General features: G+C 55.7%; 1 protein-coding gene across 2 annotated transcripts in view; it reads left to right on the forward strand.

Annotated features, from left to right (window-relative positions):
* Window positions 1-3270: 3270 nt before the first annotated feature.
* Window positions 3271-26428, forward strand: part of SPG7 (SPG7 matrix AAA peptidase subunit, paraplegin) — a 38409-nt gene continuing 15251 nt past the window's right edge. For both annotated transcript variants that reach the window (XR_011384135.1, XM_008252191.4), the window contains exons 1-9: window positions 3271-3494; window positions 6277-6379; window positions 9801-9887; window positions 15972-16213; window positions 19303-19442; window positions 20553-20655; window positions 24637-24762; window positions 25181-25343; window positions 25620-25793. Coding sequence is in view for 1 of the 2 variants with exons in the window: in XM_008252191.4 (XP_008250413.3) it covers window positions 3321-3494; window positions 6277-6379; window positions 9801-9887; window positions 15972-16213; window positions 19303-19442; window positions 20553-20655; window positions 24637-24762; window positions 25181-25343; window positions 25620-25793 (1312 nt within the window). In the remaining variant the exon portion in view is untranslated. The remainder of the gene's footprint in view (window positions 3495-6276; window positions 6380-9800; window positions 9888-15971; window positions 16214-19302; window positions 19443-20552; window positions 20656-24636; window positions 24763-25180; window positions 25344-25619; window positions 25794-26428) is intronic.

A 26428-nucleotide genomic window follows, 5' to 3' on the forward strand; every position in this document is an offset into this window, starting at 1 on the left:
GGCCCCCGCCACCCATATGAGACCTGGATGGAGCTCCTGGCTCCTGGCTCCTGGCTTTGGCCTGGCCCAGCTCTGGCCATTGCAGCCATCTGTGGAGTGAACCAGAGGATGGAAGACCTCTCCTCTCCCCCTACATTCTGTAACTCTTCCAAAGTAAAAAAAAAAAAAAAAAAAAAAAAAAAAAAAAAAAAAATCATTTTTTTCAGGAAGAACAAACTGTGATTACAAAATCTTGTTTTATATATATATGAGCTAAAACCCAGTTAGTTAATAAATGGCATGGAAAGAAACTTTGTGGACAAAGAGCTTAACAACATTCGCCAAAATTCAGAGATGAAGTTGTTTCCAAACACCCCACAAGGTGCTGCTCTCTAGGAGCCTTCTAGGTTAGACAGGTGTCCAGGTGCAGAGCTGTGTGGCAGCTCCCGCAGGCCCTCAGCTCTGCACGCCAGGGCGGGTGTGACAGCAGTAGGGGGGAGGGGGGGCTCAGGAGTTACTTGCTGCCAGCTTGGGAAGCAGAGTAATTATTTGCTGAGATACTGGTAAGAAGCAAAGACCTTAACCCAGAAGGACCCAGGTCACCTCCGTCTGCAGCTCCCGTATTAACCGTCTTAAAGCTCAGGGCAGCTGGCCTGGCAAAGGGCAGATGTCACAGTGTGGGTGGGAGGGGTTGCCCCCCCCAGCCCAGGCCCAGAGGGCTGCAGTGGGACCTCTCAAAGTGTCCCCTCTGTGACCAGCAGGAGCCACCTCCCACGCAGCAGCAAGCAGGTGGATCGCGGAGCTAAGGTGGCCTGGGTGCACAGGGGACAAAGTCCACACGTCCAGGGGGAGCAAAGGAACGCAGGCGCCCCACCCCGCGGCAGGTCTGCGGGTGAAGGGAGACGGGGAACTGGCTCTCCCAGGTACCCTCCACAGGGGCCCTGCTGCCCGAGGCATGCTCGGTGTCTGGTCCCTGCCACCCCTCAAACCGCAGTGGTGCAGTGCAGCGCTGCCTTCTGACTCTCAGAGTCGCTTTCACATGCGTTTACTGCATTTTATCTCGCAACAAGCCTGTGGGAAAACCAAGGCTGACATTAACCTAGCTTTGTAGCTAATTATTATCCTTATTATCCCCATTTCACTGAAGAGAAAATTGAGGGTTGGAGAAGTTAACACCCTGTTCCAGGTGATCCTCGGCCGAGGACGGGATCCAGTCACCACCGGCCGGGAGAGGACAGCAACAATTTCATCGCTATTAAAATGGCTAATTATACTCTTCCCAAAACACACAGGGCAGCAGGCCGCTGCCTCCAACGTCAGCACCCCACAGCTCAGCAACAGCTGCCACTCCACTTCCCATCGTGCTCCCTGCTCACGGGCCTGAACCACCGCGGAGACTGCCGATGTGCTCGGGTCCCTGCCAACACACCGGAGACCTGGACAGGATTCCTGGCTCCTGGTCTCCCCGGCCCAGACCCAACCTTTGTGGCCATTTGTGTCTTTCCCTCTCTCTGTGGGACTCTTTCAAATAAAAAATAATCAACTTTGCTGAAGGCTTTAAAAAAATGTATTGATTTGAAATGTAGAGTGACAGAGAGGGGAGACAGATTTGCCATTTGCTGTTTCATTTCCCAGATGCCTCCAACAGCCAGGGCTGGGCCAGGCTGAAGCCTCGGGCTCCATCCAAGTCTCCCACGTGGCTGGCAGGGACCAAGCGCTGGGGCCATCATCCACCGCCCGCCCAGGTGCATTACATGGAGTAGGTGGACTCAAACCAGCACCCCAGCGTGAGATGCAGGCGTCCCGACCAGAGCTCAACCCACCCTGCCCAAGCCTAGCCTTTGCTGGAGTGGATTTCGAGAACCTTTTTCCTACCAAGGGCCACTGGGATATTTATAACATCACTCACGGGCCATACAGAATTATCAACTTAAAACAGCCTGCCCACTGTGGCATAGTGGGCTAAACCTCCACCTCCAGCACCGGTTCCTGTCCTGCTGCTCCACTCTGATCCAGCTCTGCTATGGCTGGGAAAGCAGTGGAAGGTGCCCAAGTCCTTGGGCCCCTGCACCGGCGTGGGAGACCGGGAAGAAGCTCCTGGCTCCTGGCTTCGGATTGGCCCAGCTCTGGGCATTAAGGCCATTTGGGGAGTGAACCAGTGGGTGAAAACCTCTCGCTGCCTCTCAAATAAACAGAAACTTAAAAATGAGTGCTATATATGTACTGAATTTGGAGTCCTGCCTGTGGTTGCCTTCCAGGGCGGAACAAGTGGTTTCGCAGGCCACCCGTGCTACTGAGGCTGAGTCACAGGTCACCTGCCGAGGGCTGGGTGCTGGTCACTTCCTGCCGGGGCTGCACAGCACAAGCTGCCCAGGGAGCCTGACTGTAGTCACGGGACCAAGCTGGCCAGACGACCACAAGCTGGCACGGCCATCTCATCCCTCCGAGGGGCAGAGCCAGGACTCCCAACCATAGGCTGATTCCACAGATGCCCAGAGCGCTGGGGCTGAGTCAGGCTGAAGCCCAAGCCTCCCACGGGGGTGGCCAGGACTCTCACCTGCGGCCCCCCGGGGGTGCCCGGGCAGTAAGGAGGGACCCGAGGCCGGCGGGGCAGCCCGGGGCCCGCGGCTGCCCTGCACACACACCCCCTGCAGGGGTGAGAGCCAGCACCCGGGACCCGCGGGGGCGGCCTGCGCACACCCGGAGGGACGCTTCCTCACCTGTAAAACAGGTGCTGACAGCGCCCGCTCGGCCGGCTTTGACAGGGAAATAGCAACACCCAGAACCACGCGCCGCCATGTTCACACAGCGAGCTCTCCGGCTCCCCGCAGCCGGCGGGCGCACAGCGAGGCACGCAAGCCCGGGACCGGGCGCCGCCGAGGAGCGGCGACAGAGAACGTTGCAGAGCCGGGGCGCGGCGGGACCGCCCGCTGCCCCGTCCTCCGCCCTCGCGGTGCAGGCTGCGCTCCGGGCTCCCAGGGCCCCGAGACCCAGGGCGGAGGCCCCCTCCCGGGCACGGCCCCCGCTTCCGTCCAGGCAGGCAGCAGACGCCACTGCTGGGCCTCGAGACAGCGGCGCCGGCGCTGGGGTGAGAAGCGCCCCAGGCCGCCCGCTCCGCAGGAATAAACGAGAACCAGACCCCAGCCGCAGTCGAGGCCCTCAACGCGCAGGCGCCCCAAGGAGGCCCTGCCGGGGTAGACGTCCGGAGGAAGCCCCCGACTGCGCAGGCGCCGCAGGGGGCCCCGCCCGCGCCCGACTGCGCAGGCGCCGTGAGGAGGCCCTGCTCGCGCAGACGCCCAGGGAACGCCCGCAGATTGCGCAGGCGCTGGTCTCTGGCCAAGATGGCGGCAATGCTGCTGCTGCGCGCCTTTCGGCCAGGCCCGGGCCCCGGTCCCGTGTGGCTGTGGCGCCCAGGCCCTGCTTGGAGCCCGGGCGTCTCTAACGGAGCCTGCAGCAGGCGGCCGTACGTGGCCCTCAGGCCTCCAGTGGGCCGTGCCGGAGGCGGCGCCCGACAGGTAACCCCGCGGGCGGCGCCCTGAGCCCAGACGGCGGCCTTCCCGGTGTGAACGCGGTGTGCGGGTGTTTGCTGCCGTCTCCGGAGTGTGCGGCTTCTGGCGGAGCGGTTCTCAGCCTGCAGGCCAGGCTGGCGGGCCGTGCTGCGGTGTCGCTGTTCTGGGGGAGAGGCGCACGGACCCGTCTCGGGTCCCCCGCGGGACCGCAGGGCCGGAGCCCGGGGCGCGCCTGGTCGGGGCGCCTGGACCCCAGAAGCAGCCCCAGAGTGTGCTTTTCTGGCCCTTGAAGCTCACCCTCAGGTTTCACGTTACAGTACGTCGTGTTTTACCGTGATCCGTGAGGGAACTATTAAGTTATAAATTATATGTAATCTATATAGCCCTAAACCCGGACCCGTGGTCGCGCTGAACCCGAAGGCCAGTGCTGATTTGTTGCACATCCTGTTCTGTGCCACGAAGACTGCAGTAGGCTGTCTCACCGGCGGCTGTGGCCCCCTTGGTTTGCCGGGGAAGCCCCAGGCCCCCCGCGGGCCGGGGGTGGTGGCAGGAAGGGTCCAGGCCTGCCCCCCGCGGTGCTGACCGCTGTCCTTGCTGTGGACACGAGGGGGCGGGAGACTCAGCCGGGCAGGGATGCTCTGAGGACAGAACTTAAACAAGTGGCGGGAGAGAGATGGGACAGATTAAACCGGACCGTGGTCTAAAAATATGTATGCATTTGAAAGGCAGAGTTAGAGACGACGGGAGAGCCGGAGACTTCTTCCACCTTGGCTGGAATGGCTGGGCCCAGCTGAAGCCAGGAGCTGGGAGCCGTAACTTGGGCGTCCTCCGTTGTTTCCCGGGAGCGTTAGGGAGCTGGATCGGCACCCATGTGGCGTGCTGGCACTGCAGGCGGCCACTTACCCTGGCGCGCTGCCTTGGTACCTGGTGGGGTTCTGCAAGGAGCTGGGGTCGGGAACGCAGAAGGGGTCTGAGCAGTACCTTGGAGAACCGCCCCTGGCGTCCTGCGAGGGCCTGGGCGGTGCAGGGCAGTCAGCTCCGGCCTTTGGCTGGCTCAGGAGCTGTTGCTTTGTTACTTCAAAACTTGGAAATAATGTTCAGATAGTTAAGTCACATTTCAGGGCATTGTAAGCAAATTTATATTTGAGCTTAAAATTTTTTATTGAAACTTTTACTGTTTTTTTAATTGAGAGATATAGATCTCTAATCTGCTGGTTCACTCCCCAAATGCCCGCAACAGCTGGTCCCAGGCCAGACCAAAGCTGAGAGCGAGGAACCGCACACTGGTCAGACCAAAGCTGAGGGCGAGGAACCGCACACTGGTCTCCCACGGGTGTCGGGAGAGCGAGCTCTTGAGCCTTCATCTGCTGTCTCCCAGGGTGCACTTGGCTTGAACCCAGACACTGCAGCAGGGGCTGTGGGTCCCCAGTGCTGTCTTCCTGCTGTGCCCAGTGCCTGCAGTCTGCATTGTTTGGATACTGTGGTGCCGTGTGACCCCGAGTACTGTGGTGCCAGTGAGACCCCGAGTACTGTGGTGCCAGTGAGACCCTGAGTACTGTGGTGCCAGTGAGACCCTGAGTACTGTGGTGCCCACGTGACCCCGAGTGCTCTGGTGCTCGCCTGACCCCGAGTGCTGTGGTGCCCGCGTGACCCCGAGTGCTCTGGTGCCCGTGTGACCCGAGTACTGTGGTGCCCGCGTGACCCTGAGTACTGTGGTGCCCGCGTGACCCCGAGTGCTCTGGTGCCCGCCTGACCCCGAGTGCTGTGGTGCCCGCGTGACCCCGAGTACTGTGGTGCCCGTGTGACCCGAGTACTGTGGTGCCCGCGTGACCCCGAGTACTGTGGTGCCCGCGTGACCCCGAGTACTGTGGTGCCCGCGTGACCCCGAGTACTGTGGTGCCCGTGTGACCCGAGTACTGTGGTGCCCGCGTGACCCCGAGTACTGTGGTGCCCGTGTGACCCGAGTACTGTGGTGCCCGCGTGACCCCGAGTACTGTGGTGCCCGTGTGACCCGAGTACTGTGGTGCCCGCGTGACCCCGAGTACTGTGGTGCCGTGTGACCCCGAGTGCTGTGGTGCCCGTGTGACCCGAGTACTGTGGTGCCCGCGTGACCCCGAGTACTGTGGTGCCGTGTGACCCGAGTACTGTGGTGCCGTGTGACCCGAGTACTGTGGTGCCGTGTGACCCCGAGTACTGTGGTGCCCGTGTGACCCGAGTACTGTGGTGCCCGCGTGACCCCGAGTACTGTGGTGCCCGCGTGACCCCGAGTACTGTGGTGCCCGCGTGACCCCGAGTACTGTGGTGCCGTGTGACCCGAGTACTGTGGTGCCGTGTGACCCGAGTACTGTGGTGCCGTGTGACCCCGAGTACTGTGGTGCCCGTGTGACCCGAGTACTGTGGTGCCCGCGTGACCCCGAGTACTGTGGTGCCGTGTGACCCGAGTACTGTGGTGCCCGCGTGACCCCGAGTGCTGTGGTGCCCGCGTGACCCCGAGTGCTGTGGTGCCCGCGTGACCCCGAGTGCTCTGGTGCCCGCGTGACCCCGAGTACTGTGGTGCCGTGTGACCCGAGTACTGTGGTGCCCGTGTGACCCCGAGTACTGTGGTGCCCGCGTGACCCCGAGTACTGTGGTGCCCGTGTGACCCCGAGTACTGTGGTGCCGTGTGACCCCGAGTACTGTGGTGCCCGCGTGACCCCGAGTACTGTGGTGCCCGTGTGACCTGAGTACTGTGGTGCCGTGTGACCCGAGTACTGTGGTGCCGTGTGACCCGAGTACTGTTTGTTTCCAGAGACTGCAGTTTCAGCGGCCAAGGCCTGCCTTCGAGGGGACGAGTGGATTGTTACTGAAACAGCATCTGCTTCTGGATCCAGTCAGACTCTGGCGACTTCTAGGTGTGTATCAGCTAAAGACAAGTGACAAGGCAGCGCCTGTTGCTTGTGACTGTTAGGATAATGTTAGTGTTTCTTTCAAGTTTTACTTACTTACTTGAAAAAATGAAAGGGAGGCAGACACAGAGAGAGATCCTCCACACGCTGGGTCACTCCCGACATGTCCATCACGTCCATAATGGCTGGGGCTGGACCAGGCTGAAGCCAGGAGCCTGGAGCCCCGTCCTGGTCTCCCACGTGGTGAGAAGAACCCAAGCCCCTGAGGTGCCATCCGCTGCCTTCTCGGGCACATCGTCGGGAAGCTGGATCACAAGCAGAACAGCCAGAATTTTTCCTTTTTACGGATTTATTGATTTACCTGAAAGGCAGAGATACAGAGAGAGAAAGAGGAGAAACAAATCTTCCACCTTCTGGTTCACCTCCTAGATGGCCCCAACAACCAGGCTGACCAGACCAAAGCCAGAGCTGCTTCTGGGTCTCCCACGTGGGCGCAGGGGCCGGAGCACTTGGGCCATCCTCCACTGCTTTCCCAGTCTTTGTAACAGGGAGCTGGATCATAAGTGGAGCAGTGGGTACTTGATCCAGCAGCCATATGGGACGCCAGCTCTGCAGCTGTGGCTCTAACACTGCAGTGCGACGGCGCCGGCCCCAGGGCAGCTGGGGTTTGAGTCAGCACTCCCTTGTGGGATGGGGGCATCTCGTGGCAGCTAAACCCGCAGTGCCACAGCACCTGTTCTGCTTTCACGCTGCTGAAGAAGCCCAAAAACCTCCAAGAGGACCTTTGTTTCCTGCTCGTTGTGCGCCCTCTGGGGTCCCCGGTCCTTGGACAGTCTGAGTGAGGTTTACCCCATGGGAGTAAAGCCGCCCCGCCTCTCCTGTCTGTCGTGTGGACCTCAGCTGCAGCTCTCTGCCCCCACTTGAGGCCACACGTCTTCTTACTAGAGATTGAATCGCTGAGCTCAGGGCGCAGCACACGCTCAGGGCCGCCGCACAGCTCCAGGCCCCAGGATTCAGCACTCGCAGGCCGCCCTCCTGCTGCTGCCCTGGCCCTCGGCCGTTCTGACCAAGCAGCGATAACCAGTCCACCTGTAGACTTCAGACGCCTGGAGCCCACTTTGCCATCACTGTGTCTTCTTGCCAGCCTACAGTTGACCAACACAGCACGTCCACAGCACTGGATCAACCAGAGAGCCACACGGAGCTGGCCGTGCGTGCTCAACCCCAGCTGTAAGATACACCACCCCCAAGCCCGGGAAGCCCGGGAGTTGCGCTGCAGCTGTGGGACTCCGCTCTGCACTGGAAGAGAACTCCGTGCTTTCTTCCAGCTGCTGGTGTTGGGCACTGGCCTGCTGTGCCTCGGCGGGGCACGCTGGGGCGCAGGTTCTTACAGCAGGAGTTTCTCTTCAGTCGGAAGAGCTCTTTTTACTTGTTTTGTTTTGAGTTCTGATTTGTGGCCGTCGTTGGGCTATCTGGAAAAGGTTCTTACTGAGTCATGTCCAGAGCTCTACTAAGGATCTACAGTGGCTCCGAGTGTTTTATGTCAGAAGGTAACTGGAAACACCCACCAATAATTTGCTGTTAAATCAGACTGTACCTTTAATGAACCTTGTGGCGTGCTGTGGTCTCTAGACCTTGGATTAAAGATCCCGAAGGAGAAAAGGCAAAATTGCGCCTCCTGCTCACGTCACACAGCTGGTGCTGCTGCCCTCTGCCAGGGTCTCTGAACTGCAGTTGTGGCCTGGACACAGCTTGGCCCGCTCAGCTTCAGGTGGCAATCAGGACTGCTGTCCTGTGCGTTCCATTGATGGTTTTGTGAAGAAAGTGAGGGTCAGGTCACGGATGTGGGACTTTGCCGCTTGCTTGCTTTTTTTTTTTTTTTTTTTATGTTTTCATCTACTTGAAAGCCAGAGCAACAGAGAGAGAGATAGATAGAATCACATAAATTTTACATCTGCTGGTTCATTTTATCAATTCCCTGTACCAGCCAGGACTAGGCCAGGCTACAGTGAGGAGCCTGGACTTATTCCAAGTCTCCCACAGGGTGGCAGGGGCCAGAGCACTTCACACATCACCTGCTGCCTCCCAGGGTCCATCGAGGAGGCTGAATTGGAAGTGGAGCAGCTGGAACTCGAACCAGGCACTCTGATGAGGGATGGGGGGTCCCAAGTAGCGGCTTCACTTGCTGTGCCATGACGCCCATCCCGCCTCCCACCATTTCTTTTCTTTTCTTTTTTTCTTTAAAGATTTATTTATGTATTTGAAAGAGTTACAGAGAGGCAGAGGCAGAGAGAGAGAAAAGTCTTCCATCTGCTGGTTCATTCCCCAAATGGCCGCAATGGCTGGAGCTGGGCTGATCTGGAGCCAGGAGCCTCTTCTAAGTCTCCCACGTGGGTGCAGGGGCCCAAGGATTTGGGCCATCTTCTGCTGCTTTCCCAGGCCACAGCAGAGAGCTGGATCAGAAGTGGAGCAGCTGGGACTCGAACTGGCACCCATATGAGATGCTGGCACTACAAGTGGCAGCTTTACCTGCTATGCCACAGTGCTGTCCCCTCCCCCATTGTTAAACCCTGGTCTGTTCAGACATAAACTAACACGGCACCTCTCTGCCAGTGCCAGCCCCTCTCCCATTGCTAAACCCTGGTCTGTCCAGACATGAACTAACATGGCGCCTCTCTGCAGAGGGTGTCGTGCTGGCCTGTCTCCCCGGCAGTGAGGACTGGGCTGCTGCTACTAAGTCATGAGCACGGGCCACTTCTGCCTGGTCTTTAATTGACTTTATAAATTGAAGGAGTTGTTCTCCCAACTCAGGCCATTTTCTCAAACTTACGTACATAATCAGTTTTTATTCCTTCACATTAGCTGTTCAAATACCAAAGTTATTTAGCCTTGTTTTTGTTCTGCAGTTAGCAAACACTGTGCTACATTAAGAATGATAGGGGCCGGCGCCATGGCGCAGTAGGTTAATCCTCCGCCTACGGTGCCAGCATCCCATATGGGCGCCGGATTCTGTCCCGGTTGCTCCTCTTCCAGTACAGCTCTCTGTTGTGGCCTGGGAGGGCAGTGGAGGATGGCCCAGGTGCTTGGGCCTCTGCACCTGCCTGGGAGACCAGGAGGAGGCACCTGGCTCCCGGCTTTGGATCGGCGCAGCTCCGGCCGTGATGGTCATTTGGGGAGTGAACCAACGGAGAGAGAACCTTTCTCTCTGTATCCTTCTCACTGTCTATAACTCTATCTCTTAAATAAATTTTAAAAAAGTTTTTTTTTAAGTGATAGAAGGATATGCATCTTTATCTCAAGCTTGTGAATCTTATGGCCAATGATTCAGATGTTGTCCGTTGTGGTTTGGTTGAGAACGCACGGTTTGCCTGGGCCAGCCCTGTTGTTGCAGACTCTGGTGGTTAAAGTCTTTCTGTGTTGCTTGCAGGTGGTGTTTGCTTTTTCAACAGCTCAGGGAGGAAGCAGAAGAACAAGGACGGTGACAAATCCAAGGGGAAGACCCCTGAGGATGAAGGTGTGTGCATCTGCTGTGCTTTCTGTTTTTTAATTTTTATTTACCTGAAAGAATGACCCATCTGCTGCTTCGTTGCCTTGGCCTCTAACAACCAAGGCTGGGCCAGGCTGCGGCCAGGACCTGGGTGCTCACACTGGGTCTTCTGTGTGTGAGGCAAGGGCCAACCATCTGAATCCTCACTACTGTTTTCCAGGGTGCAGATTAGCAGGAAGCTGGGTTTGGAAGTGGAGGTGCCAGGACTGAAACTGGCATCTGATGCAGGATGTGGGTATCCCAAGTGGTGAACAGCACCCACCCCGAGGACCAGGCTCTTTTTTAGGATTCATTTATTTATTTCCTCAAAAGGCAGAGCAACAAAAAGGGAATTAAGAGCTCCCATCTGCTGGTTCACTCCCCAAATGACCACAACAGCCAGGAACTCATCTGGGTCCCCCACATGGGTGGCAGGGGCCTAAGGACTTGAGCAGCCAGGATGCCACTGCCTTCCTAGGAGTATGGGAATCTGGGTCAGAAGTAGAGCAGCCAGGACTCAAACCAGCACTCCAGTATGGGAACCCCACAGTGGTTTAACCCAGGGCACCAAAATGCTGGCCCCTCTCCTCTTTTCTGTTCCTTTTTTTTTTTTTTTTTTTTTTGTAATTTCATTTACTTGAAAGGCAGAGAAAAATAGAGATCTTCCATCTGCCAGTTCATTCTCCCAAATGCCTGTGAGAGCTTGGGCTGGGCCGTGCCAAGGCCAGAAGCCAAAAGCTCCGTCTGGGTGTCTCCCATGGATGACAGGGACCCGAGTACTTGGGTCACCATCTGCTGCCTCCCAGGGTGTGCATTAGCAGGAAGCTGGAGTCAGAAGCAGAGCTGGGACTCCTAACCAGGCCCTGTGATGTGGTCGTCCCAAGCAGTGTCTTTTTTTTTAATATTTATTAGATTTGTTTGAAAAGCATAGTTACAGAGAGAGGAGGGAGAGAGAGAGGGATCTTCCATCTGCTTGTTCACTCCCCACATGGCCGCAACAGTTGGAGCTAGGCCAGGCTGAAGCCAGGAGCCAGGAGCTTCATCCAGGTTTCCCACATGGGTGGCAGGGGCCCAACCATTTGGTATCTTCCACTGCTTTTCTCTGGCCGTTAGCAGGGAGCTAGATTGGAAGTGGAGCAGCCAACACTGGTGCCCATTTGGGATTGCAGCATCCCAAGCAGAGGCTTCACTCACTGTGCCACAGTGGTGGCCTCTAAATGAGCTTCCTATTTTATATATCACAGTGAATTCTAAATGGGTTACGTCATTAAACTCAAAAAGCACATCTTGAGTTGGAAAACATATAGGGAAATATTTTATGTGTCACATGGCAAAGGCTTTGTAGTTTAAAAAAAAAAAAAAGAGTTCCTGCTGTGGGAAGGGCGGGTCGGCTCAGGCATTTCTGCACTGGATAGGTGGGGTGTGTGTTGTGCAGACACGTGTGTGTTGTGCAGACACGTGTGTGTTCCCTTCTGTGGTGCTTGGGAGGAAGAGCCGTGGCAGCTTTCTTGCTGCCACTGTTGGCCTGCTTCAGTGCCCACCCGGCGCAGGTCACTGTTCCAGCAAGCATGTGGCTCAGGTGACGGCAGGGCGGAACTTCCGCTGGCTGCTCCTGCGCATCCTGCAGCTGGGTGTGTTGGTGAGGCGCAGGGGCTGGGTGTGGGCTGTCCTTGGCTTCATCTGCTTGTCCGTTTGGGACTGAGTGGTGGCTGCTTCAGGAAAACAGGATAAAATTGCATCAGAGGACAGTTCTATGGATGAGGCCCTACCCTGGGTTCCCCTGGGCCTGTCGTGGTTGTGGGAGAGCTGTTTGCTCGTGAAGTCTCGGGGCTGGGCACAGCCCAGTGGCCTTCGCGGCCTCCTTGGTGCCAGGTGCCGTGCCATCGCGCTGGGATGTGAGAGCACTCTGTCTGCTGCAGCATCAGCTGCTCTGAGTGGTCGCCCATCGAGGTCCACAGAGAGCATCTGCTTGGGTTACCACTTGCTGATGAAAAGCAACAAACTATGGTTTTTGGTTTTGGTTTTGTTTTTTTTGTTTTTGTTTTTGTTTTTTTTTTCAAGAGGCAGACAAGCAGCAGCAAAATGAGTTTCCATCCACTGATTGCTCCCCCAATGCCTGCAATGGCCAGGAGCGGGCCAGGCTGATACTAAGAACTAGGAACTCAGTCCAGGTCTTCCATGTGGGTAGCAGAAACCCAAGTACTTGAGCCGCTGCTGCTGCTCTATAGGGTGCGCATTAGCAGGGAGCTGGAGCTGGGAGCTGGCGCCTGGGGCTCCCTCAGGCTCTCCAAGGAGGGTGTGGTGTCAGCTGGTGTCTTAAATGATAGATCAGATATCTGCCCAGGACCAGACCGTTCAGTCTTCATTTATTTATTGTCATTTGAAAAATATTTTTTTACTTTTATATATCTGGAAGGCAGAAAGAGAAGAACCTTTTATCTGCTGGTTCTCTCCCAAAATGCTGTGGCAGCCAGGACTGAGTCAGGCTAAAGCCAGGAGCCAGGAACTCCATCCAAGTCTCCCACATAGACAGCAGGGACCCAGGTACCTGAGCCGGCACTGCTGCCTCCCAGGGTGTGCACAGGCGGTTTGATGGGAAGCGGAGGGAGGACTCAGACGGGGCCCAAGGACTGATTGACTGCTGCACCAGACACTCACCCCGGGAGCAGACTGCTGGCACATGAATAGCTTGGATAAATGGAAAGAGGATCAGGCCTACCTAGAGAAAAAAACAGTTCTGATTTTTCCCCCAGAAGAGTGTTAGCAAGAAGACTTGCCTCTGGTCCTCTGGGCTGCTGTCCAGTGGCTGGAGTCGGATGGCTCAGGAGACCCTCGGCTCCACGTGAGTCTGCGTTCTGTCAAGCTGTGTACATACGTGGGGTGTATGTGAGACACCTCCCTGACATGTTCTCCCAGGAGCAGTGAGCACAGCGCAGATTGAAGGAAGGCCAGGCAGCTCCACAGTGGTGTCCGGTGCTGGTTGATGCCTGGCCTTGGTTTGGGAAGAAGCTGGGGGCTTTGTGGGAGGGAGCAGAGGGTCTTCCTGTTGGTAGGAGTGCCATTTGCCTGTCATCTTCTGTGTAGGATCTTGGGGTCAGTTTTGGTTTCCTCTCTTACTCCTCAGAGATCTTATTTTTGTTAGCTAGTCCCGTGTGTGTCTTTCCTCACTGATTCTCTGTTATGTCCATAGCATTGGCTCTTATAATTTCATGCATGATGAGTCTGTCTTTTCCTGTGAGCCAGCCCACTTTTTAAAAAAATTTGTTTATGTACTTGTTTGGAAGAATTACAGAGAGAGAGAGATCTTCAGTCCTCTGGTTCACTCCCCACGTGGCCACATGGCTGGGCTAAAGCCAGGAGCCAGGAACTTCATCTGGGTCTCCCAGGTGGGTGGCAAGGGCACAAACATTTGGGCCGTCTTCCACTGCTTTTCCCAGGCTTTGAACAGGGAGCTGGATAGAAGTGGAGTAGCCAGGACACAAACGGGTACCCATATGGGATGCCGGTATTGCACGTGGTGGCTTTACTTAGTATGCAACAGTGCCAACCCCAACGAGCATTTGAAGTTCTCTGCACAGGTACCCTGGGCCTGAGCCTCCTTGTGCCAGCCCTTGACCATGGCCACATTACAGCCTGCTGCTTCCCCAGTTCTCCATCTTGGTCAGTTTCACAAGGGACTGCCCAGTGCCCTCATTTGTCATCCTAATCCTACTCTTTCGCAAGACCGGCTTAGCGTTGCACACAGACGGCTCAGACAGCTGGCTGCACATGGGCAGAGTGGGCTGGGCTGTCTGGTGAGGGTGGCCTCCAGCAGCCTTGTAAGGCAGTATTAACGTCTCCTGCACCTCTAGCATGTCCCCCTTGGCTCGGCGGGGGGTGAAGCTGAATTTTAATATTATTTGGGGGCTGGCATTGTGGCATAGAGGGTAAAGCTGACGCCAGCATCCCAGACTGGTTTGAGTATGAGTTTGAGTCCTGGCTGCTCCACTTCCTATCCGACTTCTGCTAATGCCCTGGGAAAAGCAGCAGAAGATGGCCAGGTGTTTGGCCCCTGCCACCCATGTGGGGAACTGGAAGAAACTCGTGGTTCCTGGCTTTGGCCTGGCACAGCACTGGCCAGTCCATCCATGAGAGGAGTGAAACAGTGGATGGATCATTCTGTCTCTGTAACTTTGACTTTTATGTATACCTAAATGCATAAATCTTTTAGCTAGACAGAACGTGGTGGGGAACCTGAGCGCTCAGCAAGTCATCCTGAGCAATCAGAAGAAACTAGCAATTCCAGACTTGAGTGTGGCTGCCCTCCCCTGCAGTCTCTGCCAAGTGAGGGTGGGCCCAGCATGGCAGCGAGAAGAAGCGAGTTGTGGGGCTCCATGGGTTGCACCTTGGAAAGGGGTGGATTTTCTGAAGAAAGCAGAAGAGACCAAATCCTCCCTGTGCTTTCATTTGATTAGGAATTCTTGCTCAGAGTGTCAAAGCTTAGAGTGTGAGATGTCTTTTAATTTTTAAAATTTTATTACTTTTGAGAAAGACCTCTCACATGCTGATTCACTCCCCAAATTCCTGTAATGGCTGGGTCTGGGCCAGGCTCAAGTCTGGAGTTGGGAATTCAAATCAAGTCTCCCATGTCAGTGACTGGGACTCAAGTACTTGAATCATCACCTGCTGTCTCCCAGGGTGCTCGTTAGCAGGACGCTGGATTAAAAGTAGAGCTAGGGGGGCCGGCGCTGTGGCGCAGCAGGTTAACGCCCTGGCCTGAAGCGCTGGCATCCCATGTGGGCGCTGGTTCGAGTGCCGGCTGCTCCTCTTCCAATCCAGCTCTCTGCTGTGGCCCGGAAAGGCAGTGGAGGGTGGCCCAAGTGCTTGGGCCCTGTACCCACATAGGGGTCCAGGAGGAAACACCTGGCTCCTGGCTTCACATCGTCACAGTGCGCCATGGCGGCCATTTGGGTGGAAAAAGGAAGACCTTTCTCTCTGTCTCTTTCTTACTGTCTAACTCTGCCTGTCAAAAAAAAAAAAAAAAAAAAAAGACCTGGGACTTGAACCCAGGCATTCCAATAAAGGATGCAGGCATTCTAAGCCACATTTCAATCACTATACAAGACATCAGTCTCCACAACTTAGTTTTTTTTTGTTTTGTTTTTAAGGTTTATATATGTATTTGAAGTAGAGCAGCCGGGACTCAAACTGGCACCCATATAGGATGCTGGCACTGTAGGCTGTGGCTTTACCCCTTACGCCAGAGGATTGGCCCCACAACTTAAATGTTGCTCATGTAACGAATACTAAGTTCAGGATGCTGGTTGGGTGGGGAGGGAGACAGGCGTATGAGGGTTCAGTGGGGTTGGAAGGTTTTATTTGAGGCAAGTTGTGGTAAAGGGATTTGTTTTATGTTTACTAACTCATATTATGCTGCACACAACCTGTTGATAGTTTCTAGTATGTACTCAGGTCTGAAGTCTGTACTTACAGCTTTGTCAGCGTATACTTGCCGGGAAAGCGTGTAACGTTGCAGCAGCATGGTGGTGCTAGGGAGGCTGCGCATGTCTACACTGGGGACCTATTCTTCCAGTCTGAGCTGGTGGGACGCACGCCCCCTTCTGTCTGAAGTAACGTCAGTGACCAGAGCGTTGGCCATCCCCACACATAAGTCGTGTTTGCTTTTTGCTACGTTGGCAAAAAGGCAGAATCGTGCAGGAAACTGGATGCTGCAACTTCTGAGTTGAGTTTTTCCCAGGCAGGGATAGAGCCCAATATTGCAGACAGTGGGTGGAGCCAGTGCTTGGGATGCCCTCAGCCCGTATGGAAGGGTCGGGGCTGGCACCCCGCCTGCACAGGAGGCGGGAGGTGATAGCTCAGTGATGCTAGGAGGCGTGGGTGGAGTCTAGGTTCTTGTCTTTGGCCTGGCCCAGCCCTGCACCAGTGGATGGAAGATCTCTCTCTTTGCCTTTCCAGTAACTAGGAATAAATGATTTTTTAAAAAATGATATGTGGGTTACCTGCTGTGGCTCTGGAGTGTCCCCTACTCACCCTGCTGTGCTTGCGTCTTCTCCCTCTGCCCCGGCTGGCCAGAGGAGAGGAGGCGGAAGGAGCGGGAGGACCAGATGTACCGGGAGCGGCTGCGCACGCTGTTTGTCATCGCGGTCGTCATGAGCCTGCTGAATTCCTTCAGCACCAGCGGTGGCAACATCTCCTGGAGCGACTTTGTCAACGAGATGCTGGCCAAGGGCGAGGTGCAGCGGGTGCAGGTGGTGCCTGAGAGCGACGTGGTGGAGGTCTACCTGCACCCGGGAGCCGTGGTGTTCGGACGGCCGGTGAGTGAGGACGGGGCCTTCCCCTTCAGCCCACCCCACGTGTGTGTCCTCAAATGGGCCGAGTGGGGCCAGATTTCCACATGGCAGCGCCGCACAGCAGAACTGCAGGAAGACAGTGGGGGCTTGTCGCGGGGGACAGTGGTGTCCGTGGGGTTCTGCATGGTGGCTGTGGGAGCTGTGTCCAGAGAGGAAGAACAGGAAGTAAAGGGCAGCTGGGTTCAAGTGGAAACTCTGATCTTGGGGACTGAGGCGAGGAGGCTGCAGCCCTGTGTCTGGCCGGCTTGGGCTGGCAGTCAGCAGGAGGGGCTCTGGCAGAGTCACGCAGGAGCAGGGGGCATCTCTGGCGGCGGGCAGGGCCTGCAGCAGGGAACAGAGACGGAATGGGTCCTCAGCAGCAGGGACTGCCTGCAGCATGGACAGAGCTGCACCCTGAGGCTGGCGAGAGGAGTGAGCAGAGGACCAGGCCTTGGAGAGGAGAGCAAGGCCCTCTGCTCACGTGCCCCTGGGAGAAACCCCGCGGGGTTTGCATTGTGACGAGGGACTGGAGTGACACGGTAGAGATGCAGCGGCTGGGCCGAGGGGTGTGGCATCTGTGTCAGGTGGAGGGCTCGTCAGAGCTGATGGGGCGCCCCGAGGTGACAGCCGTGAGCTGTCAGCCCCTCTGGCGCCAGAGGGAGCTGTGATGAGCTGGGCCTTGGAAGGCTTCGCAGAGAGAAGGAGCCCCCAACCCCGTGCTTTCTTCCCATCTGCTTGTCTTGTGTTTCTCCCAGTCGCCGTGACACCCCTCTTAGACTCACACAGTGGACATTAATACCAGAAGATGACCCCTCTCCATGGTTTTCGGTTACCTCCATGCTGGCCCTGAGAACTGCTTTTGCTAATAATATAAATGCGTTCATTTTCATTGCATTTTAAAGGCAGCGAGACAGAGATCTTCCTTCACTCGTTCACTTCCCAAATGCCCAGAACAGCGGTGCCAAACAAGGAGCCCAGAACTCCATCAGGTCTTCCCTGTGGGTGCAGGGGCCCATCTCCCATTGCTTTCCCAGGTGCATTAGAAGGGAGCTGGCTCGAAAGTTGAGCAGTTGGGATTTTGAACCAGTGCACCAGTGTGGAGTGCAGGGATCACAGGCGGCAGCTTAACCCGCTACACCACAGCGCCAGCCCCTTTAGTAACATTTCAAACACAAGATTTGGTCAAGGACCATGAAGTTTCTTTCTTTCTTTTTTTAAAATATTTATCTTCTTTATTTGAAAGAGTTACAGAGAAAGGTAGAACCAGAGAGAGAGAGTCTTCCATTCCACTGGTTCACTCAGAAAATGACCTCAACGGTCAGAGCTGAGTTGATCCAAAGCCAGGAGCTTCTTCCAGGTCTTCTACGTGGGTGCAGGGGGCCAAGGACTTGGGCCATCTTATTCTGCTTTTCCAGGCCACAGCAGAGAGCTGGATCACAAGAGGAGCAGCTGGGACTCAAACTGGTGCCCATATGGGATGCTGGCACTGCAGGCTGTGGCTTTAACCCGCTGAGCCACAGCACTGGCCCTTCTATCACATTTCTTTCATCTCCTTCTCCTCATTTGTTAAAAGTTTGGACAGTGTGGCACTAGACCTTGTGAGGCTTTTCACATCCGCACGTGTGCGTTGCAAGCAGCTGCCCCTGGTGTGCTATCCTGGAACCATGGTTTACTCCTTTGAGCAGAGTCTTCTCCTTTCCTGTGTGTCCTGCCCTGTCTCATGAGTGACCGTGAGCAGATGCGTGGTGTGAGGACCGAGGGTGAGGGAGACCGCAAGTGTGTGTGATGTGAGGACCGAGGGTCAGGGAGGCCACCTGTGTGTGTGGTCTGAGGACCGAGGGTGAGGGAGACCGCCTGTGTGTGTGGTCTGAGGACCGAGGGTGAGGGAGACCGCCTGTGTGTGTGGTGTGAGGAGGACCGAGGGTCAGGGAGGCCGCCTGTGTGTGTGGTGTGAGGACCGAGGGTCCGGGAGGCCGCCTGTGTGTGTGGAGTGAGGAGGACCGAGGGTCAGGGAGGCCGCCTGTGTGTGTGGAGTGAGGACCAAGGGTCCGGGAGGCTGCCTGTGTGTGTGGTGTGAGGAGGACCAAGGGACCGGGAGGCCGCCTGTGTGTGTGGTGTGAGGAGGACCGAGGGTCAGGGAGGCCGCCTATGTGTGTGGCGTGAGGACCGAGGGTCAGGGAGGGCACCAGTGTATGTGTGGTGTGAGGATTGAGGGTCCCGGAGGCCGCCTGTGTGTGTGGTGTGAGGAGGACCGAGGGTCAGGGAGGCCCCTGTATGTGTGGTGTGAGGAGGACCGAGGGTCCGGGAGACTGCCTGTATGTATGGTGTGAGGAGAACCGAGGGTCAGGGAGGCCACCAATGTGTGTGGTGTGAGTACCGAGTGTCAGGGAGGCCGCCTGTATGTGTGGTATGAGGAGGACCGAGGGTCAGGGAGGCCGCCTGTATGTGTGGTGTGAGGAGGACCGAGGGTCAGGGAGGCCACCAATGTGTGTGTGGTGTGAGGACTGAGGGTCCCGGAGGCCGCCTGTGTGTGTGGTGTGAGGAGGACCGAGGGTCCGGGAGGCCGCCTGTGTGTGTGGTGTGAGGAGGACCGAGGGTCAGGGAGGCCGCCTGTGTGTGTGATGTGAGGACTGAGGGTCCGGGAGGCTGCCTGTGTGTGTGGTATGAGGACTGAGGGTCAGGGAGGCCACCAATGTGTGTGTGGTGTGAGGAGGACTGAGGGTCAGGGAGGCCACCAATGTGTGTGTGGTGTGAGGAGGACCGAGGGTCCGGAAGGCTGCCTGTGTGTGTGGTGTGAGGAGGAGCGTGCAGGGAGTGGACTCACCTAATTGAATCTGGTTTTGCCCCAAGATCTCTGCTTCTGCTTTCCTGGGAAATCTCCGTAGACTCACCTTCCCTGACACAGGGTTGTCGCCTCTGATCACGTACTGTGCTAACACCCTGCGTTCTTCTCAGATTATCTTATTAGTGGAAAACAAATTACTCAGTAAATATATCTTGCAGTTTTGTTTCTGAATTTGTAGCCATCATTGCAAAGGCTGGTCTGACTGCTCCCCTCCCCTCTCGGTTTGCAGCGGCTGGCCTTGATGTACCGAATGCAGGTTGCAAACATTGACAAGTTCGAGGAGAAGCTCCGAGCGGCTGAGGATGAGCTGAACATCGAAGGCAAAGACAGGATCCCGGTCTCCTATAAGCGCACGGGGTTCTTTGGGAAGTATGTCAGTCACTTATGTTGACTGTTGAACTAAACCCAGCTTGCCTTTGCGGTGTGAGAAGCACCTGTGAGCAGAAGGCTCAGGCGGGTTTTCCTCGCGGTGGGAGGGCTCAGCCATGTGGGGTGAACCAGACCAGCCTGGCAGGTTTGGAAAAGGAAAGTCTGTTGGAGTTCGTTTTAGTTACTTTCCTGAGTTGTCTGTGGTGTTTTCTTTTATTTCTTTATTTGAGTGGCAGATCTCCTATCTGCTGGTTCACTGCCCAGGTGCCTGCAGCTGCTGGGAGTTAGGGGGTGGGTGAAGCCTGGAGCCAGGAACTCAGTCCAGGTCTACTGGGTGGGTGACAGAGACCCAGTTCCTTCAGCCATTGCTGCTGTCTCTAGCTCTCCCGCAAGCTGGAATTGGGAGCCAGAGGCGGGAGCCCCAGCAGTCTGATGTGGGTGTCTTAAGTAGCACCTTAGCTCATAGGCCAAGCGGGGGGCGCATTCTAGGTGCTGTCGACAGGAAGCACGTGGAGCAGGAAGTGGGAAACAGCAGCTCCCGTCCCGAGCAGACAGCAGCAGTGGCCTGCAGGAGCTCTCCCAGGTAGAGCCCGGCAGCCTGGCAGTTTCCTTAGTGGAAGTCCGTGAGTCATCCTGTGTCCCTTAGCAGCCCTGCTGGGGCCAGTGGTGACAGAAGCAGCAAGTAAAGAGGCACCATTCCACCACGGCGGCTGACGGCTGGGCAGAGAGCCCACTCTCCGGCGGAGCTTTGGCGGCCCCCGCCATGCCGCTCGTGGCTGCAGGCGTGTGCTGACGCTGGGGTTTTCCTTCGCCCCGTGGCTCGTTCGCCTCAACAGGTGAAAAGTGACTGCCGCTAGGCAGAAACCACTCGACCTGGGTGTTTGGTACTTCCTGATCAGTCCAACCTCTTAGGCACTGTCACAATCAAGAGTGGTGAGAATTGGACAAGAAAACCTATTTCTGCGACCACTTCGTTGTACGTGCTGGTCCCAGTCATGGGGAGACCCTTCCTGCTTAGGACGTGTTGTCAGTGGTCATCCCGGCCATGTGAGGTGGGACTGTCAGAGTCCCGGCAGCAGTAACTAACCTAATAACTGCCCCTCTTCTCAGTGCCCTCTATGCCCTGGGGATGACTGCCGTGGGCTTGGCCATCCTGTGGTACATGTTCCGTCTCGCCGGGATGACAGGAAGAGAAGGTGGATTCAGTGCTTTTGTAAGTTGTACAAGTGAGCTCTCAGTGAACTTGTGTCTGGAGTGTCTGGTTGTGCCTGCTGAGTATGCAGTAAGAGTCTCTGTTGTGTGTAAACAGCTGTAGAGTGTGTGCTGAGAATCCCTGTTGTGTGCTGAGCACAGCTGCACAGTGAGTGTGGTGAGGGTCCCTGTTGTGTGTGAACAGCTGACAGTGGGTGTGGTGAGAATCCCTGTATGAACAGCTGACAGTGGGTGTGGTGAGGATCTCTATGAACAGCTGACAGTGGGTGTGGTGAGGATCTCTATGAACAGCTGATGGTGTGGTGAGAATCCCTGTTTGTGTGAACAGCTGAGAGTGGGTGTGGTGAGGGTCCCTGTTGTGTGTGAACAGCTGACAGTGGGTGTGGTGAGAATCCCTGTATGAACAGCTGACAGTGAGTGTGGTGAGAATCCCTATTGTGTGTGAACAGCTGATCGTGGGTGTGGTGAGAATCTCTTTATGAAGAGCTGATGGTGCGGTGAGAATCCCTGTTTGTGTGAACAGCTGACAGTGGGTGTGGTGAGAATCCCTGTTTGTGTGAATAGCTGACAGAGGGTGTGGTGAGAATCTCTGTATGAACAGCTGCAGAGTGGGTGTGGTGAGAATCCCTGTTTGTGTGAACAGTTGACAGTGTGGTGAGGATCCCTGTTGTGTGTGAGCAGCTGAGTGGGTATGGTGAGAATCTCCGTTGTATGTGAACAGCTGAGAGTGGGTGTGGTGAGGGTCCCTGTTGTGTGTGAACAGCTGACAGTGGGTGTGGTGAGAATCTCTTTATGAACAGCTGATGGTGTGGTGAGGATCCCTGTTTGTATGAACTGCTGTTGGTGGGTGTAGTGAGACTCACCTGTTGTATGTGAACAGCTGACAGTGGGTGTGGTGAGAATCTCTTTATGAACAGCTGACGGTGTGGTGAGAATCTCTTTATGAACAGCTGACAGTGAGTGTGGTGAGAATCCCTGTTTGTGTGAACAGCTGACAGTGGGTGTGGTGAGAATCCCTGTTGTGTGTGAACAGCTGATGGTGTGGTGAGAATCCCTGTTGTGTGTGAACAGCTGATGGTGTGGTGAGAATCTCTGTTGTGTGTGAACAGCTGATGGTGTGGTGAGAATCCCTGTATGAACAGCTGACAGTGTGGTGAGAATCTCTGTTGTGTGTGAACAGCTGACGGTGTGGTGAGGATCCCTGTTTGTGTGAACAGCTGACAGAGGGTGTAGTGAGCCCCGCCTGTTGCAGGTGCACCTGGAAGGCAGTCTTTGGCAGCTCATGCCTCACTTTCTGATTGGCTGGCAGACTGCGAGGTGCAGCTTGGACTGCTGATCTTTCTCCTTGACCTCTGATGTGGCTGAGTCTCATGAGTTTTTAGAGCAGTGTGTTCTGCGGTTTTTGTTGTTGTTGTTTTTAGAATTATTTTATTTATTTGAAAGAGTTAAAGGGAGAGGTAGAGCCAGAGATGGAGGTCTTCCATTCCGCTGGTTCACTCCCCAAATGACTGCAACCACTAAAGCTGAGCTGATCCGAAGCCAGGAGCCAAGAGCCTCTTTTAGGTCTCCCACGCGGGTACAGGGACCCAAGGAGTTGGGCCATCATCCACTGCTTTCCCAGGCCACAGCAGACAGCTGGATCGGAAGGAGCAGCCAGGACTCAAACCAACACCCATATGGGATGCCAGCATTGCAGGCTGGGGCTTTAACCTGCTATGCCACAACGCTAGCCTCTCTGTGGTTTTTACATCAGTCAGGATTGCTTTCCATGGGGTTTTTATTTAAAATTTACTTATTTATTTTTTAAAAATTTATTTATTTTATTTGAAAGACAGAGTTACAGAGAGGCTGAGGCAGAGAGAGAGGAGTCTTCCATCCGTTGGTTCACTCCCCAGATGGCCACAACAGCTGGAGTTGCTCCAATCCAGAGCCAGGAGCGTTCTCCAGGTCTTCCATGTGGCTGCAGGGGCCCAAGGACTTGGGTCATCTTCCACTGCTTTCCCAGGCCATAGCAGAGAGCAGGATCGGAAGTGGAGCAGCTGGGACTCAAACTGGCACCCATATGGGATTCCGATACTGGAAGTTGTGGCTTTACCCACTGTGCCACAACACCGGCTCCTAAAATTTCCTTTTTTATTTTAAAGGCAGAGCAACAGAGAGAAGGAAAGACACCTTCCATTTGCTGGTTTACTCCCCAAATACTCAGAACAGCTAGGCTGAACCCAGGAGCCAGAAACACGTCTGGGTCTCCCATGTGAGTGGCAGGGGCCCAGGTGCGTGGGCCGTCATCCCCTAACTCCCAGACACATTTCAGGAGTCTGGGTCAGAAGCAGGAGTAGCTGGGACTTGAGCCTTGTGCACTGCCTTGGGGTTAGGCAGCTTAGCCCTCTGCACGACAACACCCATCCCAGGATTATGGTTTTTTCCTTGATGTCCTCTGGTAGCTCAGAGGCTGACACATTTTATTTATTTAAGCAGTTTTCTTTAAAAAGTTGTGGCGCAGTGGGTTAACGCCCTGGCCTGAAGCACCAGCATCCCATATGGGCGCTGGTTCTAGTCCTGGCTGCTCCTCTTCTGATCCAGCTCTCTGCTATGGCCTGGGAAAGCAGTGGAGGAAGATGGCCCAAGTCCTTTGGCACCTGCACCCATGTTGGAGACCCGGAGGAAGCTCCTGGCTTCGGATCAGCACAGCTCCATCCATTGCGGCCATCTGGAGGTAAGCCAGCAGATGGAAGACCTCTCTGTCTCTACCTCTCTCTGTAACTCTGTATATCAAATAAATAAATCTTTTTTTTAAAAAAAAGTTAACATTTTCTTTTTATTGAGAGAGACAGAAGCAGACCTTCCATTTACCGATTCACTCCTCAAATGCCTGCAACAACTGGGGACAGGCCCAGCCAAAACTCCAGGCACCGGAAATCCACCTAGGCCTCTCCCATGGGCGGTAGCACCCTGGGTTCCTGTGTCATCATCTGCTGCTCCCCAGGGAGCAATCAGCAGAGTGGGGCTCACACCTGGGCACTGTGACAGAGAATACAGGTGTCCCAAGCTGTGTAGGTGTGGGGCTCAGCCACTGCAAGCCAGGAGCCCAGAAATCAGTCCACATCGCCCATGTGGGTGGCAGGACCCAAGTAATTGAGCTGTCACCAGCTGCTTCCCAGAGTGCGCATTAGCAGGAAGCGAGAGTCAAGCAGAGCGCCAGGACGTGAACCAGGCACCCTGATGTGAGACATGGGCATCCCAAGCCAGGTCTACGTGCTGGGCCAAGCCCCAGCACCGAAGCGGAATACCTTTAAACGGTGTCCTTAAAATAACTGCCTCCTTTTAAGAAAACAAAAAGTATTGACTTGAAAGATAAAGTTAGAAAGAAATTCCATGTGCTGGCTCACTCCCCAGGTGGCCAGGCTGAAGCCAGGAGCCTGAAGCTTCTCCTGGTCGCTCATGTGGGTGGCAGGGTCCCAGGCAGGGAGCTGGATTGGAACTGGGGCAGCCAGGACTTGAACTGGTGCCTGTATGGGATGCAGTATTGCATATTACCTGCTGTGCCACAATGCTGGCTCCTTACAGACTTTTTAAAAAAGATTTGTCTGTTTATTAGAAAGTCAGAGTCACGGAGGGAGAGACGGAGATCTGTCCTTGGTTCACTCCCCAAATGGCCACATCACCCAGAGCTCAGGTGCCTGGTGTTAAGTAGTCGTGTCTTCAGTAATGAGAGAAGACCTCAGGGTCCTGGGCAGAGTCGTGTTGCAAAATAAAATCGTTTATATGGAAGACACTGAATTACCTGGTGGGGTAGATTTCTTCTTCCAGGCGAGTTGCTAGACAGCCTTTTTGTTGCTTGGTAATGTGAAATCAAGACTGCCCTTGTTGTCTGACACAGGGTAGAAGTCTGGTCCTTCTGGGGCTGTGTCCGTGCAGGTGTGCGGAGCAGAGCCTCTGGCTTGAGCTGTGACCTCTGCTGCCCCTTCCTCCTTCTGCCTAGAATCAGCTGAGGATGGCTCGTTTCACAATTGTGGATGGGAAGGCAGGGAAAGGAGTCAGCTTCAGAGACGTGGCAGGAATGCACGAAGCCAAGCTGGAAGTCCGTGAGTTTGTGGATTATCTGAAGGTGAGAGCCAGGCACGGGCAGGACGAGGAGGCTGGGGAGATCGGGACTGCATCGCAGGTCAGGGACCACTTGCGTGTTTGCGACATCATCTGTGGGTCATACAAAAGTATCAACTTAAAACCCAGCCTGCTCAACGTGTTCTGAATCCTGAGTCCTGTTGCAGTTGCCTTGGCAGGGCCAGACCAGTGATTTGTAGGCCTCACACGGCCCTGGGGCCGCAGGCCCTGCCCCGGCAATAGGTATCGGGTTTTGAGTGGGGACAGAAGCCCAGTGCACCATCACTCAGCAGCAGTGCAGGGCTGGCTCGGGCCACTTCCATTCACGCCGCGGCTGCCTTGCTGGATCTCTGCACGGTATTGTGCGCGTTTCAGAACAACTCAGTGGCCAACCTTGTGTCTGCCTGTCTGCCGCTCTCTAGAGCCCGGAGCGCTTCCTCCAGCTCGGTGCCAAGGTCCCAAAGGGTGCGCTGCTGCTCGGCCCTCCTGGCTGCGGGAAGACACTGCTGGCCAAGGCAGTGGCCACCGAGGCCCAGGTGCCCTTCTTGGCAATGGCTGGCCCAGAGTTCGTGGAGGTCATTGGAGGTGGGTGAATGGAGGGGTTGCAGGCTGGCCTGGTCAGCCATGGCTCTGTGTGACTGAGGGGAGGGAAGATGGGGCCAGCGAGAGACAGATGGAGTCAAGGTAAGGGAGCGAGGCCCGCGTGGGGGCATGGGCAGCCAGGAACTTGGAAACCACTTTCCCTCTAGGGAAACTGGTAGTCTGTGTCTAGGGGAGGAGGACCCTGTCCACTTGGTGTCCTTGGGGCATCTGGACTCTGTCTCCATCACCTGCCCCGCCTGGTGCTCTCTGCTCCCTCAGGCCTCGGCGCTGCCCGCGTGCGAAGCCTCTTCAAGGAAGCACGCGCGCGAGCACCCTGCATCGTGTACATTGATGAGATTGACGCCGTGGGCAAGAAGCGCTCCACCGCCACCTCGGGCCTCTCCAGCACCGAGGAGGAGCACACGCTGAACCAGCTGCTGGTGGAGATGGACGGTGAGTGCAGATCCCCACACCGGGGAGCAGCCGTCTGGGTGCCGTGGGGCATCGTGGCTTTCCCTCCCGCAGACCTCTCACCCACCCCCGCTGCCCCGGTGAGGGACGTGGGCTCGAACACCTGCTTCTGCTAGCTCCCTACTCTCAGGACACAGATTTTGTTGTAAACCTCCCTGTGCCGGGTGGAAGAGCTGAGCGGCTGTCAGACAACGGGTGTGACTGGGTATTCATGGCCCCCTCCAGGCACTGTCCTGTGCAGGTGACAGCGGTGGAGGCCAAGCAGAGCCTTGGGTCTGTACTGCAGCCAGGTGACTCCTGGGCTGGCCCCAGCACAGTCTTGGGTTTACAGAGATGGCAGAGGTGACATGGAGTGGCTTTTCTAAGATCCAGGTTGTTGATAGACTATTATGGTAGACATTTGAAATTCACCATTCTGACCTTTTGTTTTTTAAAGATTTATTTATTTTACTTGAAAGTCACAGTTACACAGAGAGAGAAGGAGAGGAAAGAGAGAGAGGTCTTCCATCCTCTGGTTCACTCCCCAGATGGCTGCAACGGCCAGGAGTTGTGCTGATCTGAAGCCAGGAGCCTGGAGCTTCTTCCGGGTCTCCCACGTGGGGGGCAAGGGGCCCAAG

This window comes from Oryctolagus cuniculus, chromosome 18 (genome assembly GCF_964237555.1).
Source record: "Oryctolagus cuniculus chromosome 18, mOryCun1.1, whole genome shotgun sequence".
In the NCBI taxonomy this organism is placed as follows: Eukaryota; Metazoa; Chordata; class Mammalia; order Lagomorpha; family Leporidae; genus Oryctolagus; species Oryctolagus cuniculus.